Source organism: Protomyctophum bolini (assembly GCF_963924005.1).
Source record: "Protomyctophum bolini genome assembly, chromosome: 14".
In the NCBI taxonomy this organism is placed as follows: Eukaryota; Metazoa; Chordata; class Actinopteri; order Myctophiformes; family Myctophidae; genus Protomyctophum; species Protomyctophum bolini.
In genome coordinates, this window is record NC_137875.1 from 11,168,226 (window position 1) to 11,184,066 (window position 15,841).

The following is a 15,841-nucleotide window of genomic DNA, read 5'->3' on the forward strand; positions in this document are numbered from 1 at the left end:
TTCTCCACAGCTCAACTTTAAATGGATGCAACATGGCATCCTCAGGTTCTCCACAGCTCAACTTTAAATGGATGCAACATGGCACCCTCAGGTTCTCCACAGCTCAACTTTAAATGGATGCAACATGGCAACCTCGGGTTCTCCACAGCTCAACTTTAAATGGATGCAACATGGCAACCTCAGGTTCTCCACAGCTCAACTTTAAATGGATGCAACATGGCAACCTCGGGTTCTCCACAGCTCAACTTTAAATGGATGCAACATGGCAACCTCGGGTTGTCCACAGCTCAACTTTAAATGGATGCAACATGGCAACATCAGGTTCTCCACAGCTCAACTTTAAATGGATGCAACATGGCACCCTCAGGTTCTCCACAGCTCAACTTTAAATGGATGCAACATGGCAACCTCAGGTTCTCCACAGCTCAACTTTAAATGGATGCAACATGGCACCCTCAGGTTCTCCACAGCTCAACTTTAAATGGGTGCAACATGGCAACCTCAGGTTCTCCACAGCTCAACTTTAAATGGGTGCAACATGGCATCCTCAGGTTCTCCACAGCTCAACTTTAAATGGGTGCAACATGGCAACCTCAGGTTCTCCACAGCTCAACTTTAAATGGGTGCAACATGGCACCCTCGGGTTCTCAACAGCTCAACTTTAAAGAGGGAGTGCCACAATGTTTGTATTTTTTCAGTTTTTCATGTGTCTATGAGGTGACAGTAATTTTTTTTATACCTCCTTATACAACAATAAGACGTTTTAGGGTGGAAATGAATCACGGCACTCCATCTTTAAATGCATGTATGACACCCTCAGGTTATCCACAGCTCAGTTTGACTATAAAAAAGCCAGCTTCAGCGGATTGCGTGGGGAGATAGGCTGGCTGAGGCTAACTGCAGAGCCATGGCAACAGTGTTAAACACACTGCAATTTTTGCGCTTTAGGAGCAGAGGTTCCCCCACAGGCGTTTTCAAGCTCAAGACCTGAAATATATTTGTGGTGTCTCCTTGGGACCCAAAAATGGAAAAAATAGCCCCCCTACACACACACACGCACACATGCACGCACACATAACTACACATGCTGAGTCATGGATACATATACATACAGTACTATAATGTACATGCATTATACATTCTAGCACATCATTATGACAGATATAGAGGCTCAGGCTCACCCACCATACAGTATATGCACATCATACGTATACTGACAGAATGCAAATGCAAACGTACACCGTTCAAATATGCTCATGGAACCTGATTGCACACACACACACACGCACCCCCCCGCCCCCCCACACACACACACTCTCTAAATGAAATGTATGGATTTTTAATTCTGTTGAACATTTTAGTTGAACTTTTTTTTACTGGCTTAGAGCCTTCGATCGATTCCAGACAGCTTAACATTTTGCTCTCATCCTCCTCCCTCTTGCTTACAGTATGGCGACGATGGACCTGAATGACAATTACAATTACACTCATGAAGATGTGTTGTTTTTTGGTGGGTGTGGGTTACATGTTTTACCTCAGGTGAACCATTATGCGCTGTCTCCCAGTGGCCAGAGACAGTCTTTAGCTCTCATTCAATTGTTCAAAATCCCATTATAGTTTAGGGCTGCATGGGCAATTAACACAAAATATATCAAAACTGATAAACCGACGTAATGTTGTAAATGAGAAGCATTTAAAATATATATATATTTTATGTGTATATAATCAACAAATCGACAGACAATTCGAATAGATTTATTATGACTGACTAAATCGATTAACCCTAAACGCTTGTTGTAACAATGGTGTCGTGCATGCACAAATAGCAAAAATGGCCAATCAACAACACCACAGTCCGTCGCGATGCGATTTTTTTCTGTGTCTGAAAAAAGTGTTTTTCATGCCTGATGAAGGTCTGAAAGACCAAAACGTTGCTCAATAAAATGCTGTAAGTGAAGACAATTTGCGGGATCCCAATTTGTTTTACCCTATACCTGTTCAGACTATCCCCCAGAAATAATCGTCAAAAAGAAGGTGGATGGGGTTATGGATGGGGGGAATATAAAAATTAATAAAATGTGTCCCTCTCTTACTCAATCAATCGGATCAACAGTGAAAAGTAGGAGTGAATGACATGTCATGTCATCCCCAGGAAGTGATTATAGCCCCATCTGAGCTGCTAATCTAAATGAAATCTAACGCCCTGATGAATGAAACCTTGCATCTTGTAATTCTGACTGCAGATTATGAATGAATGTGTCTGTTGCGGGAATGATGTACCGTATGTGTGTGTGTGTGTGTGTGTGTGTGTGTGTGTGTGTGTGTGTGTGTGTGTGTGTGTGTGTGTGTGCAAGCGACTGAGTGAGCATGCGAAAAGTAGTGTGTGTGCGAGCACATGCCTGAAGCACACAACAGTTGCTGCTCGCACGTGTTCATGTGCACCCTTCTGTTTGTGCGTGCGTGCGTGTGTGTCTGTGTGTGTGTGTGTGTGTGTGTGTGTGTGTGTGTGTGTGTGTGTGCGTCCACAGCTGGGGGACTACATCTCGGACATAGCCAGTAACATGATGCTGGTGGAGGAACACATCCTGTGGATGGCACAGAACGAGGCCCGGGCGTGCACGCGCATCGTGCAGTGTGTGGAGCGCATCGCTGACCTGGCGCTGACCACAGAGCACCATGCCATCTCCAAGGTGTGTGCACACACACACACACACACACACACACGCGCGCGCGCACACACACGTTGATTGAGCGGGGCAATCGCCTCACCGCACCTTTCATCTCGCTCCTTTGGATAATGAGGAGTTCATTTGGTCTGTGCTGATTAGATACAGCTTGAATGGAGGTCCTCTGGCCACACAGTCGCAGTCACACTGACTAAATCCATCTGATGAATTAATAATATGGAAATGTAAAGTTAAATATATAAATTATACAATTTGAGGTATAGGCCTATTGTACTTTACTTGAGTGTTTCCAATGTCCAGTACTTTTACTTCTACTCCACTACATTGCGGTACTGATACTTTTACTTAAGTAATACAATTGAGGGGACGCACACACAGATTAGACACAACAACGAACCAACATGTGGAAACAACGGTCCAACATGCGGTCCAACATGCGCTGTTCCGGTTGGGTTAGGATTTGAGGTAGGTTGTCGGTATATAGTATGTCAAAAACTAAAGCCTGTACCCACAATCGAGTACTTTTTCCCTACTCTTTACTTTTTCTTTACTCTCTCTCTCTCCTCAGGTGTCTGCCAACATCGCTCTGGAGGCCTTTCTGATCCGCCCGTCTAACTTCCTGGGTCTGTCGTGCATGGCGCTCCAGCATGCCCCCGCCGCGGCCCCCCAGGGTGACAGCGGCTCCTCCTCTGTGAAGGGTGACAGGGACGCGGCGGGCAGAGAGCAGCGCCGCGGAGGAGACGCCGCGGGGGACTCGTTGCTCAACTTCAAATGCCACACCGTCAACAGCAGCGGCCCGCCTGCTGCCAGCCAGCTCAGTAAGGTACAATACTAAGGGGTTAAAATAAATGATCACCGCTTCACCTCCCAATGTATGAATGAATGGCCCATTGTAAAGCGCTTTGAGTAAAGCGCTAAAGAAATGTCACTGAACCCTATACATTGCCTCCAATGAGTTGGTCGGTGTGAGCTCGCCAACCTTGGTGTGTGAATGTGAGAAGTGAGGACGGTGGCTTTGACTGTTCGCCGCTTCACCTCCCAATGTATGAATGAATGAACCATTGTAAAGCGCTTTGAGCACTTGGAAAAGCGCTATAAAAATGCAATTCATTATTATTATTAATATGCTGCATTACTATGTGGGTGTATAGAGTGTTTGCAAGACCAATTGGGCGGGATATTTAAGCTCACCTAGACTGCATGCATTCTTCCTGCCTTCCTTATGCATATGGTTCCTGGTTGCTGTTACTGTATGTGATGTTTGCTCCCACCGCCACCCCAGTACCACCGGTGGGCTCTGTTATTTCTGTTCCCCATGGGGGGGTTGTTATTGTATATCTATCTCCCTGCTTAATGTTTAATGATGCCTAATGGTGGGGAAATAAGTAACTGGTTGGAATAACGTGTTACTTCCACATGCTGCTATACGTCCAACCGGAGAAAGTCCCCGGCTTGGATGCCGTGGCTTGCACTCCTCATGCATAGAAGGAAGCAGAGGGAGTGTAGCGCCCAGGATTACATTAGATAATAGTATCTAATAGTCATTAGATACATTATAGATAATGGTTAAAAAAAAAATCTGGTTACAAAAATCGTGTGATATAAACGTTTCCTAAACATTTTCCTAAATGTGTATTTTTCTTTCCGTCGTTAAATTCTTCCAAAAGTTGTCTACGGTCAGGTATATTTTATTTGTTCCCAAAGTATGTTTTAAAATGCAATGGTCGTTTCGTATTTTTTGACACTTTACCAGAGCTCATTGATACAAAGGGGATAGGATGTATAAAGTCACTGAAGAGAAAGAGAGACGGAGCTAGTGTGAAGTTTGGACGTCCGGACGTTGAAGCCCACACTAGCTACAGAACGTGGCCCAGTTCCAAGAGTGTCACTGCGGTCGGTCCCTTTCTTTAGTGCGTTACTGTTGTCCATTTGTCTCTGCAGGGTGACACCCTGTTTGGGCGCCCTGGCAGACCGTATAGATCAGCCCCGTGATAGGTGTGCCATATTGGGGGAGGCTGTGAATGGGACGAAGGCAATTTGGGAGTCTGTGAATGTAGGCCACTCCCCTGTGATGGATACTGCGGCCTTGTGTCGCTGTCATATTAAATCAGCCACGGCCCCTCCGTGGCTCCGACGCAGCTTGTGGCCCTCCGCAATGACAAAACTGATGCATTATGCAGAGAAGGGACAAACAAAACAGGCAACAAAACCTCTACTTTTGCATCGGACGGGTGTGGCTTGGAATCAGATCATCCAGACATCGAGTGTCTCTCTATGATGTGTGCGTACATACCCAAACTCCTGTGGTCCAATCACAGCTAAGCATAACATGGGTTAGACAAACCGCTCCACCAATAGTTTTCATATATGATAAAACATTGTTTTAAAAAAGAAATGCCAAGCACATATTTTTCCAGTGCATATGGCAGGCCTTGTTGACGGATTTGGAAGAGATTTTGAGGGTCTGTTTCCAAAAATGTACCAGTATTTAATGTGTAATATCCATGATATTTACATTGGAATGAATGAGCCCGGCTGGAAAGTGTCTAAGTGGGAGAGGCCGGGTCATACAGTAGCTACAGTATTGGTGAATTGAGATGGAGTCCATGTTTCACCTTCAAATGAGCTCTGAAGGTGCAAGCTGGGAACACTGATTTACTGGTTCCAACTGACCCTGGGCTCTCAAAGTGTTTTAACACGATTATTAACCGCAGTAACAGCAAATCTTTGAATATATATTCTTTAATTTTGTGGATTAATTTACTTTTAATGCGGGGCCCCCTGTGCCCCCCACAAAATGACTGGAACTACTTAATAGTCCCACCATGGGACTCGGGCAATCAATTAATACAGTTGCAACCACTATACTAATGGCAAGTATTTCATACAGCTTAAGTTAAAAAAATCTGAACTATCCCTTTAAGTCAGTGTGTGTTTGCGTACACGCGTGCTTGTTGTGCACGTGCGTATGTATGTGTGCATATGCCTGCTATACATATCCGTCATCCCTGCTCCTCTGCGGCGAGACATGGCACGTCCCTGTGGTTTGTCAGCGATTACAGAGCTTAGTCAGGTTTTAGCTGCAGGCTGTGTGTGTGTGTGTGTGTGTGTGTGTGTGTGTGTGTGTGTGTGTGTGTGTGTGTGTGTGTGTGTGTGTGTGTGTGTGTGTGGCAGCTAGCTGTGCTGAAACGAATGGACCTTGGGGGCTAGAGCACTAGTTCCCAAACACTGGGTCGGGATCCAGTCGTGGACACAATGTTACGGGTCCCCATAGTTTTTGTTTCCTGCATTTGGTTTTTAATTATTATTATTTCAAAACATTCCCGAAAAAGCTCAACTTTTCATGAATTAATAACAAAATCCCCAAAGGCTTTTTTTCAGTAATGTCATGAAGAAATTAAAGAATAATCGAAGAAATTCCATAAATTACAACGAACATTTAAGGAGTAGTGGAAATGGCAATGTGCCATCCTTTTCACTAGTTTCATGGGTCCCCCGGGCGAATATCTAATTTCTGTTTTGGGTCACAGGCTGAAATGTTTGGGAACTACTGGACTAGAGTTACTGCAGTCCCCCTATAGACGAATCCAGGAACAGGTCTCATGGTCGCAGCTTACGTATTTCCTGTAGGCGGACTCGACGTAGCTACGGGCTTACCCTAATGGAATTGCATTTTATGTTTCCGTTTGTTTTGTCATATGGTGTGGTGTACTGGTGTACATGATATAGTGAAGTATTGTAGTCAGTGCATGCAATTGCAACAACCACCGATCTTGTGAAAAACGAAAACAGGACTGCCAAATATTCTAATCTTTCTTTCTGCCAGTAGAGGGTATGCGCGCAACATCATCATCATACACTGAAGTTAGGCGGGAGCGCCTACTGAGCGGCAAAAACCCACTTTCTGGCCTTGACAGCCCATACATCCAAACAGAAAGGTCCACATCTGATTGCATTAAACAACGTTAAACTCACTTTGCCATTCACATATAGCCACTCGATTTGCCACTGAATTTATGCATGTGCATATACTGTACCCTCTATAATTATATTCTGTGAGACACATATCCCAGTTTTTTTGCCGGGTCAAACAAGGGAATCACGTGACGTTGATCCCCTTCCCCTATTCGCTCATACTAGCAGTGGTGGAAAGTAACTAAGTACTTTTACTTAAGTACTGTACTTATGTACAATTGTGAGGTATTTGTACTTTACTTGAGTATTTCCAATTTCTAGTACTTTTACTTCTACACTACATTAACCACTTCAACCCTATAGATTTCGGCCATTTGAAAATAGCCGATCTACAAGCTTACTTAAGTAAAAGTACCAATACTGCAATTTAGAATTACTTCGTTACATGTAAAATTACGGAATTGAAAATGTACTTGAGTAAAAATATTGTTCAAAAACAAGTTCAAAATGTGTACAAAATCTATTGAAAATAGCAGATCTACAAGCTCACAATGCGGCAACGCATTGTGAGTAGTTCTAAATTGCAGTATTGGTACTTTTACTTAAGTAAAACTATGCAGTACTTTTTCCACCACTGCATACTAGGACATGACATTATGTGTAGGCAGATGAATACTTATGTTCTGTGCTCACCGCAGGGAATCTAACTTATTATAGTAGATTGATGTGTGCTATACTTTGGACAAGCAGTTGTACACATTCATTGCCTTGGCATGCTGTGCACCTAGCTGTCTCAAATTGACGAAGCCAAACTCCCAGTGTCGCCAATTAAATGTGTGTCTTGCCAGTGCACCATAAAACCTCTAATTGCCTGTAGCCCATTTCCTTATTGTAGTCTGGCTGGGAGATAGCTTCATATTTGAGCAAATATACTCATTTATACAGGATGATACATGCGTTCTCCGTGTATTTTGTTATTTTGCTGGTGATAAAATCTGAATGAGAACATGGACCAAACTTACAGTCAACTATGAGACACTCTTATGTTGACAGACTCTAACAGAGCATTTCATTTCTTTAACCCATTTTGGCCTGACATCGAAATAAAAAGAATGACCGTTTTCTGAAATACCTAATGTTTCTGTATCTGTGGTGTTCAATATTTCATGTCAAGGACCCCAAAAATGATATGTAATAGGCCACCGACCCCAATCTGAAAATATGTTATTTCAGGAACGCCTCAGAAGCAAAGATTTGAGTTAAAAACGTTCTCTTTGCGCCACATTTTCGAAAATAGCAGACCTACAAGCTTGTAGCGCGCCACTCGGTGGCACGCTATGAGCTTGTAGATCTGCCATTTTTCAATAGCTAAAGCATAGCATAATGCGAACACCAAAAGGGGTTCCCGCCCAAAATGCGTTAAATGATCCATGAGATCACTTTGAGCTTTAGTACCGCTGCATCGCTTAGGGAAACAGGTAGGAGTCTCAGACATCCTGGTGCCAGTCAGATGGAACTAAAGCCGTCTTTCCCCCTTTGAATGAGGGGATTGTACAAACGCACATGCCTAAGGCCTGCCCTGGCCTTCCATAGTTTAGTGCTGTTGTTGACCACTGAGCAGCTCAGTCGGGGGGGGGGATTGTTTCTTGAAAGGTGCTTTGGATGAAGCGGTAATTGTTTGACAGCAGTGCTTGTCTAACCTTCAAAATAGCCTGCATCTCACATTAGTCCACAATATGGCTTGAGCATATGCGCAACAGCACTCCAATTATTGGCACTCTACGAAAGCCTATTGGCAGGTTACATAAGTGTCAGGTGCCGTGTCATCATGTGCATGTTAAGAATACATGAATTGCTTGCAGTGGCATTGAGTCAAATGTCAATATGCCATAGGAGCAATGTGACGTGTCCATTGTGGTCTAAATTAGGCCCAAACCGCACCAATGCAAACTGTTTTAAGGACATGTCACACCAATGCAACTCCTTGCTACAAAACAGTTTTAAGGACATGTCACACCAATGCAAAACACCTTGCAACAAAGCCGGGGCGTGGTGTTGCTCCCGTGTCACATACAGACCTAGAAGTCTTTATTTTGGACCGCAGAGCTGCTTTCCGTGTCATGGACCACGTTAAGGGTCATTAATAAAGGCCATTGCAGCGGACACCAATCCGTTCCAGCTGCTTACCTCTCATCAAGCCCTTAAGCGGTGAGGAGCAAACAGAGAGGTCCTCACGTGGGGCGACAACACTCCCCAGTCCCCAGCTCTCCCAGTACACGAGGCAAGGCAGGCTAACCTTTAGGATTCCCAGTGAAACAGAGAGAAGAAAAGCCTTTAAGGGTTGTTCCCATACCATACATGTAGCTCTTCTTTACTCTTATTAGAAAAAGATGAGTGATGAAGAGTTCGCAGTAAATTTGTGGAGAGTAATTCCATTAATATGTCAGCGACACAGAAACATAAAGCGCACACGAAATGCCATCAAATGCCATCAAAAAGACAAGGCACATTGTCACAGACAGGCCTCAATGTGAAAAGAGATTAAATTAATACATCTTGTCGCTGTTGTCGTCACCTGGGACTTGAAATGCCTAGCGGGTATTTAAAGAGAGTGGCACGCACGGGTTTGCAGAATGCATTGCATATGCAGTGCAGTGAGGTACTGTATATATATATATATATATATACACACACACAGACATGTGTCTGTCTGTATTCCCTGCAGAGCACTTACACTGTACACTGACCTCCTCATGTCTATGATTATTTGAGCTTGTACTGTCTTACAGACAGTACAATACATGGAATGGAACGCATGCAGAGTCAAAGAGCAATGCTTCATAAAAATGTTCGCTCTAAAAGAATATATATTCAAAGATTTGTGCCACATTTTCATGATTTTTCAAAAATAGCTAAAAGTATAACATAATGCTTAAAACACCAAAAGGGGTCCCCGTCCTGAATGCGAATAATGCACACACTGAAAGGGATGTGGAAATATTTTGTGAACGTCATCTAGTAAGAGAGTGGCGACACTAGCGTTGACTCCCATTGTTAACAATGGAATGCAGAAGTGCTCATTCTATCTCAATGGGATAGTTCCAATGTAGCCCATAGTACCCCGCTTTGCCGGTATATGACTCTGGGCCGACCGGCCCATGGGTCGGCCGGTAGATTCACCTCGTCCCATTTTGCATAGCGAGTACTTTCTACTTTTGGTACTTTACGTACATTTGACCCCAATACTTTTGTTCTTTTACTCAAGTACATTTTGAATTCCGGACTTTTACTTGCAACGGAGTAGTTCTACATTGCAGTATTGATACTTTTACATAAAGAGTGCCGTGATTTGTTTTAGGAGGAATTTTCAAAAACGTGTACAGTATTTGTGGACATGCCGACCAGTTCATTAAGTATGCCTGGTTTGCCTGGTGGGTGGTGATTTGTGGTGATCCACCTGAACTGAAGCCGCACCCACGGCTGTTGTTGTATGATAAAGGGGGAGGATATTGTAATGTCACTTCAGTTTTTTTCATTGGCACGTTTGACTGTCAAGGTTTCAGCCTCCAGGAAGAAACCCTAAATAAATACAAAGGGAAGACATCATTGCACATAACAACCACAACAAGGGGTCTAATGAAGTAGATGAAAAACTGGAAAAATACAAAAATCACAGCACTCCATCTTTAAGTAAAACACTTTTTCTTGCACCACTGCTCAAGGCCACTGATATATTAACTGACTGACTGATAAGTTATTGCTCTCCGTTTCTCTCACTGGCAGAACCTCGGGACCGTTTAGTGCCGTTCTGTGTCCAACTGAACTAAGACACACACACACACACACACAGCATATGGCCCATATATACAGCCCTGCTGTGCCAACACCATGCCAAAATAGGGTCTTCATAAAACACAACCGTTCCAGCAGCAAGGTCACCTTGTTGCATATACTGTACATACAGTATAGTTTTAGTTTATATGCCACTAAATGCAGTATAGCCTATTAAACCACATACGGTACGATATATAATGCACAGTGCTTTTGTGCATTACATTTACAGTAGGTGCACCCATGCATGCAGTCAGTCTATCATTCAGTCATTCACTTGCTCACTCGCCCGCACTGAATGCAAGGTCTCCCTAGCTGTTCCCATCCAACTTACAGTACACAGTTTCAGACAATTCCTTCCTAATTGGCAGGGAAAACACGAAAATAGCTGTGACTCGATCTGGTTACTGAACATTTTCAAAAGAACCACACTCAAAGAGTGAACGCTTCCCTCTCTATTCCATTCCTCATTTGTGCGCGCAGTAGTGAGTCGGCTTTGACACGAGCTTCAAACGGACTATTTAAATATGGGGAGATCAGGTGCAATCACTCAACGAAGAACCTGATGTGTCGGATAAAAAAATACTGTTTTGTCAATGCGTACAACTTTTTAAGTATGCATATAATGTCCTCTGGTTTTGCAAAGCTATCGGCATGGATAAGCACTTGCCTGTGGCGGACACACACTCTCAAAGCATATAAATGAATCCTTCAGAACTCAATTAGAAAACATTGTTTTCCCTCCAGATTTCCAGGAGATATGAGGGCAAAATCTCATCGTCCTCAATCTGGGAAAAACCCAGTTCTGCCATATTTACAATATTAAGCAAGGGTTGTTTTTCACTGAACTGGGTGGATAGCATTATTCAAATGATTTGGGTTAATGGAGTTACGAGCACACATTTAAAATAGTGAATGACGATTTCACGTCAACCGATCCAATTCTCAGTTTCAGCTGCTCCGTTACATGCTCAAATATACAGTACGTTGCTTAAATTATGATATCAGAACAGATTTGTACTGTTTTATAGATAACATTATTTGTAGTGATGCACGATATAATCAGTAGCATATCGAAATCGGCCATAAAAAAATGCCATATCGGTATCGGATTGGTCTCAAAATAATCCAGAATATTTTCACAGATATTGATGACACAACAATAATGTGACCGTTAATGGCTCTGCCGCTTTTGTTTTGTGTAGGCTACTTCTAAGGCAGGTTTGAAGGCAGCATAATCCGTGTAATATCAGAATCGGTCAGAATCGGTATCGGCAGATATGACCCTGCAAATAATCGGATATTTCATAATCGTGCACCCCTAATTATTTGCTTTAAAAGAGAGATACTTTCACAGACGCTTAACACCATGGTGTCCCACTGTCCCCTGCACGCTTTGGAGCCCACTCACAGCCAATTACCTAGAAACTGCATAAACATATGGCATGCTGACCCATTTCCAAGATATTGGACATCAGCGCTGAGCTGATATAGCACAGCATGACACACACACACACACACACACACACACACACACACACACACACACACACACACACACACACACACACACACACACACACACACACACACACACACACACACACACACACACACACACACACACACACACACACACACACACACACACACACACACTCGAGGTGGAGGAGGGGTTAGAGTAATATTTACCAGCTCGGGTCTCCCCTTGCCTTTTTTTTTCCATTGACAGGTAATTAGCGGAGCCTTTAGGCTGAAGTGGTTCCCACCTTCCTGTCTCCTCAGATAGCCTCCGTCTGCTCCATGGAGCTATGCTGCTTTTTAATTACACCCACCCACCGTTCCGTGGATTCCACTGTTGTGGGCGTCAGTTTCTTTGTTATTTCTGTGAGTGTGCTTCAAATATATTTTGGCATTCATGTGGGTTCTCGCTCTGTGGGGTTGTGGTGTATACAGTATGTGTTCTTGTGTTGTTGTTTTTTTTGCTGTGCTTTGTTGCGGGTTTTTTTGTGCGTTTCTGTGGTCCTGTTTCTTGCGCGCGTGTGTCTCCGGGCTTATCTGAGTGTGTCTCTGTGTGTCTAGGCCTATGTTTTTTTTGTTTGTTTTTTGCATGTATGTTCCTGTGTGTGAATGTCTGAGTGTGTGAGTGTGTGTGTGTGTGTGTGTGTGTGTGTGTGTGTGTGTGTGTATATATGTGCGCATGTGTATCAGCCACCCTGTATAGGTTACAACTGCACCAACATTCTGACATAATCACTGCAAGATTTTAAAAGGATTAACTTACTTATACGCTGCGCAAGTTCTGCTCATTAGCAACCTGACAAATACAGTACAAGCACAGTATCGTTCTCCTTGAGAAAGGGAAGGCAAGTCTGCAGCATTTGATGTGCAAATGACTTGAGGTTAATTGTATAGTATGTGAGCTCAGCAGTGAGTCCAAGTCGGGCATTAACATTTGACAGTCATCAATGTTTTATTAGTTTATGTTTATGCATAATAGAGATTGCGTGCGTGTGTGCATGTCTTTGCGATTGGGTGCATATTATTGCAAACAGCACGCGAAACTTAGGCATTTAGCACAAGCAGACACTCTTACCCGGAGTGACTTTACTGTACGAAATCAGAGTAAGCAGTGCACTGTAAACATGAACCCTATAGTCAACAAACGGCAGGATAAAAGGTCAAGAACAGTGTAGTAGTGCTTCAAAGAAACTAGAATACCTGCTAAAGATTGAACCTAGCATCACGCCATCTAAACAAAATGTGCATTCGTGGTCAAGAAGTAACACGTGCATGCTGGAAGCTTTTTCTTCTTTGCTTGTGTGCGCGTCGGTGTGAATTATAAGCATACAGACGTGTAAGTCTAGCACTAGCAATGTACTACTAGCACCACTCGGAAGAGTATGTGTATCTCTGTCTGTGGGGTGAAGATATGGAATGGTCAACTACAGCAGAAATATATCACAATTCAGCGGGGGCACGGTGGCACAGTAGATAGTGCTGTCGCCTCACAGCTAGAAGGTCCTCGATTCCCGCAGGGGACGCTGTGGGCACTGGGGCCGTGTTCCCTCCTCCACGTCTTTACAGTATGGTAGAGGGTCATGCCAAATTGCACTGAAGTCTAAGCAGTCTTACGCCAATTGGTCAATTTCTTTGAAAATGAAACCTTTGAACAGGCTTAACTCATGCCTCATTTGGCCAAAAGTCATGGCACTTAATTGTTTCCACACACTCATGGGCAACACATCTGTCACTTTGGTACATCCGGGTACCGACAACTCATCTTATTTGTGCATATTGATCTTATTGCGTATTGTCTTCTTTCTTGGTCCAGCCTTATCGCTGCTTGCAGCTATATTTTGTACTTGTGAAGATGATCAATTACACTAAACTAAACTAAAAAACTAAACTAAACTAAGTGTATTGTGTCACAGCCGTAAAGGCATTATATAAATTGTTGCCCCATCCCTCCACAGTGGAATCGCATCTCTTTTTCTCAGAGACGCTGCGTGAAATGAAGAGACCTATGATGCAGCAGCAGCAGCCAGCAGTGGAAAGGCCTTGAATGCTAAACACTCCGTGTGAGGGGGGAGAGGGACTGAGAGACCTAAACACTCCGTGTGAGGGGGAAGAGGGGCTGAGAGACCGACACGGGGAGGAGGGTGGGAGACGGAGAAAAAGAAAAGAGACGTGAAATTGAGAAAGAACGAGAATGGATGAGAAACAGTGGGGAAAGCCACACCAATAAGAGGAAGCTGGAAGAGAAATGAGAGTCGGACAGGCAGAACACGACAGGAGAGAGAGAGAGAGAGAGAGAGAGAGAGAGAGAGAGAGCGAGAGAGAGAGCGAGAGAGCGAGAGAGAGATTAGCAAGGAAGGAGGTATAGATCTAGAGTGGTTCCGATGGAGGACAGGAGATTGAGAAAGAGAACATTGTTCCAGTGATGGTTTGAAGATCAGGGAGCCCGCATGGGGAGATCTGTCCGTTTCCGCCCACGTGAAGGATGGAGGAAATGCATGCACTGCCCTTTTGTTGGAGAAGTGCTGCATGCAGGCATCAAGTCCTCCTATCTCGTGTCATCTTTGGGCACGACTCACGACTCTATTTATCAGTCTCGACCCCTCTCTCCCAGCATGGCCAGCCCTGATACTGTTGTAGCTCTCCTGATATGAAGAGCACTTATGCCACACATTGTTTAACCCACCCCCCCCCCCCCCCCCGGTCCCCCGTCCCACTTTGATCACACAGTCTACCTGGCTCAACCCAGAATAGAACACCAACTGTGTTAACTGTGTTAACCCTGTTGAATCGAATAGTTTTGTGCATTACAGAGTTTGAATGCTGTATTATTCACCAAGCCTGCATGTGGCCCCTTTTCACCGCGTTGCGTTCTATGCAGTCTTTTGTTTTTTTTGATGCTTCAGAATAATGTTCTTCTGTTCTTGACTCTGCACTGGAGACGTGGCGGTTGAAAATACTATCCGCGTACTATAAAACTCCTGTAGTATAGTATAGACTCACTGCTAAGCCATACCTGTCCACTGATTTTAGTAAAGCTTCATGACATTGCTGTCCTTTCCATTTCATATGTATATTTTCTTACTCACAACAAGTGCACTGCATGTACAGTATGTACAATACAGACTAGGGTTGTCCCGATCTGATCGGGTGATCGGAAATCGGCTCCGACCACATGATTTTCAAAAGATCGGAATCGGGGAGAAAAGATCGGATTTTTAATTGTCTAATGTCGATCTCAAAGAAAGATGTATAAGCAATGAGATTTTGTAAAAAACGTTTATGCTAGTTGTTTTCCTTCTGGTCCCAGTCAGAGATCATCAGAGGCATGAAAGACACCTATGATGAAAACAAAGGAAATGCATGATGGCATAGGTGTCTGTAGTACTCTCTCTGAATGAGAGAGATAAGAGTTTTAACTTGACTTCAGTTCTATAAGCTGTAGAACTGTATTCACTCTAATTAACCAATACATCATTATCTGGCTATGATTCCATGCATGCAAGAAAAAAACCCACAATGACAGTCATTCTAATAAAAGTATAGTCACATTTTGCCTTTCAATAATTGAAAGGCAACACGACAGACGAAACTAGAGTGACATGCAGTAGGATATTTGCTAATTGTGATATGGCATAAGTGTTATATAAAAAATATAAAGATCGGATCGGAAAAGATCGGTATCCGTATGTCTCAAAATCAAATGATCGTAATCGGATCGGGAGCAAAAAAACGTGATCGGTACATCCCTAATACGGACGTAAAATCACTGCCAAAAGGTCACTTTTACTATCTGTACAAGTGTCTGCAGTGCAGCACATGACACGCCTTCCTGTTTGGAATGCTGCAGCTGTGTGTGTAAAATAAATAACATGAGTTTCTCACATAAC

At 43.6% G+C, this 15,841-nt stretch overlaps 1 protein-coding gene across 1 annotated transcript in view; it reads left to right on the forward strand.

Moving 5' to 3' along the window:
• adgra1b (adhesion G protein-coupled receptor A1b) overlaps positions 1-15,841 on the forward strand; it is a 202,709-nt gene that overhangs the window by 79,408 nt on the left and 107,460 nt on the right. Inside the window, exons 11-12 of the mRNA XM_080781504.1 lie at positions 2,529-2,690; positions 3,256-3,510. Of these exons, the coding sequence (XP_080637630.1) occupies positions 2,529-2,690; positions 3,256-3,510 (417 nt within the window). The remainder of the gene's footprint in view (positions 1-2,528; positions 2,691-3,255; positions 3,511-15,841) is intronic.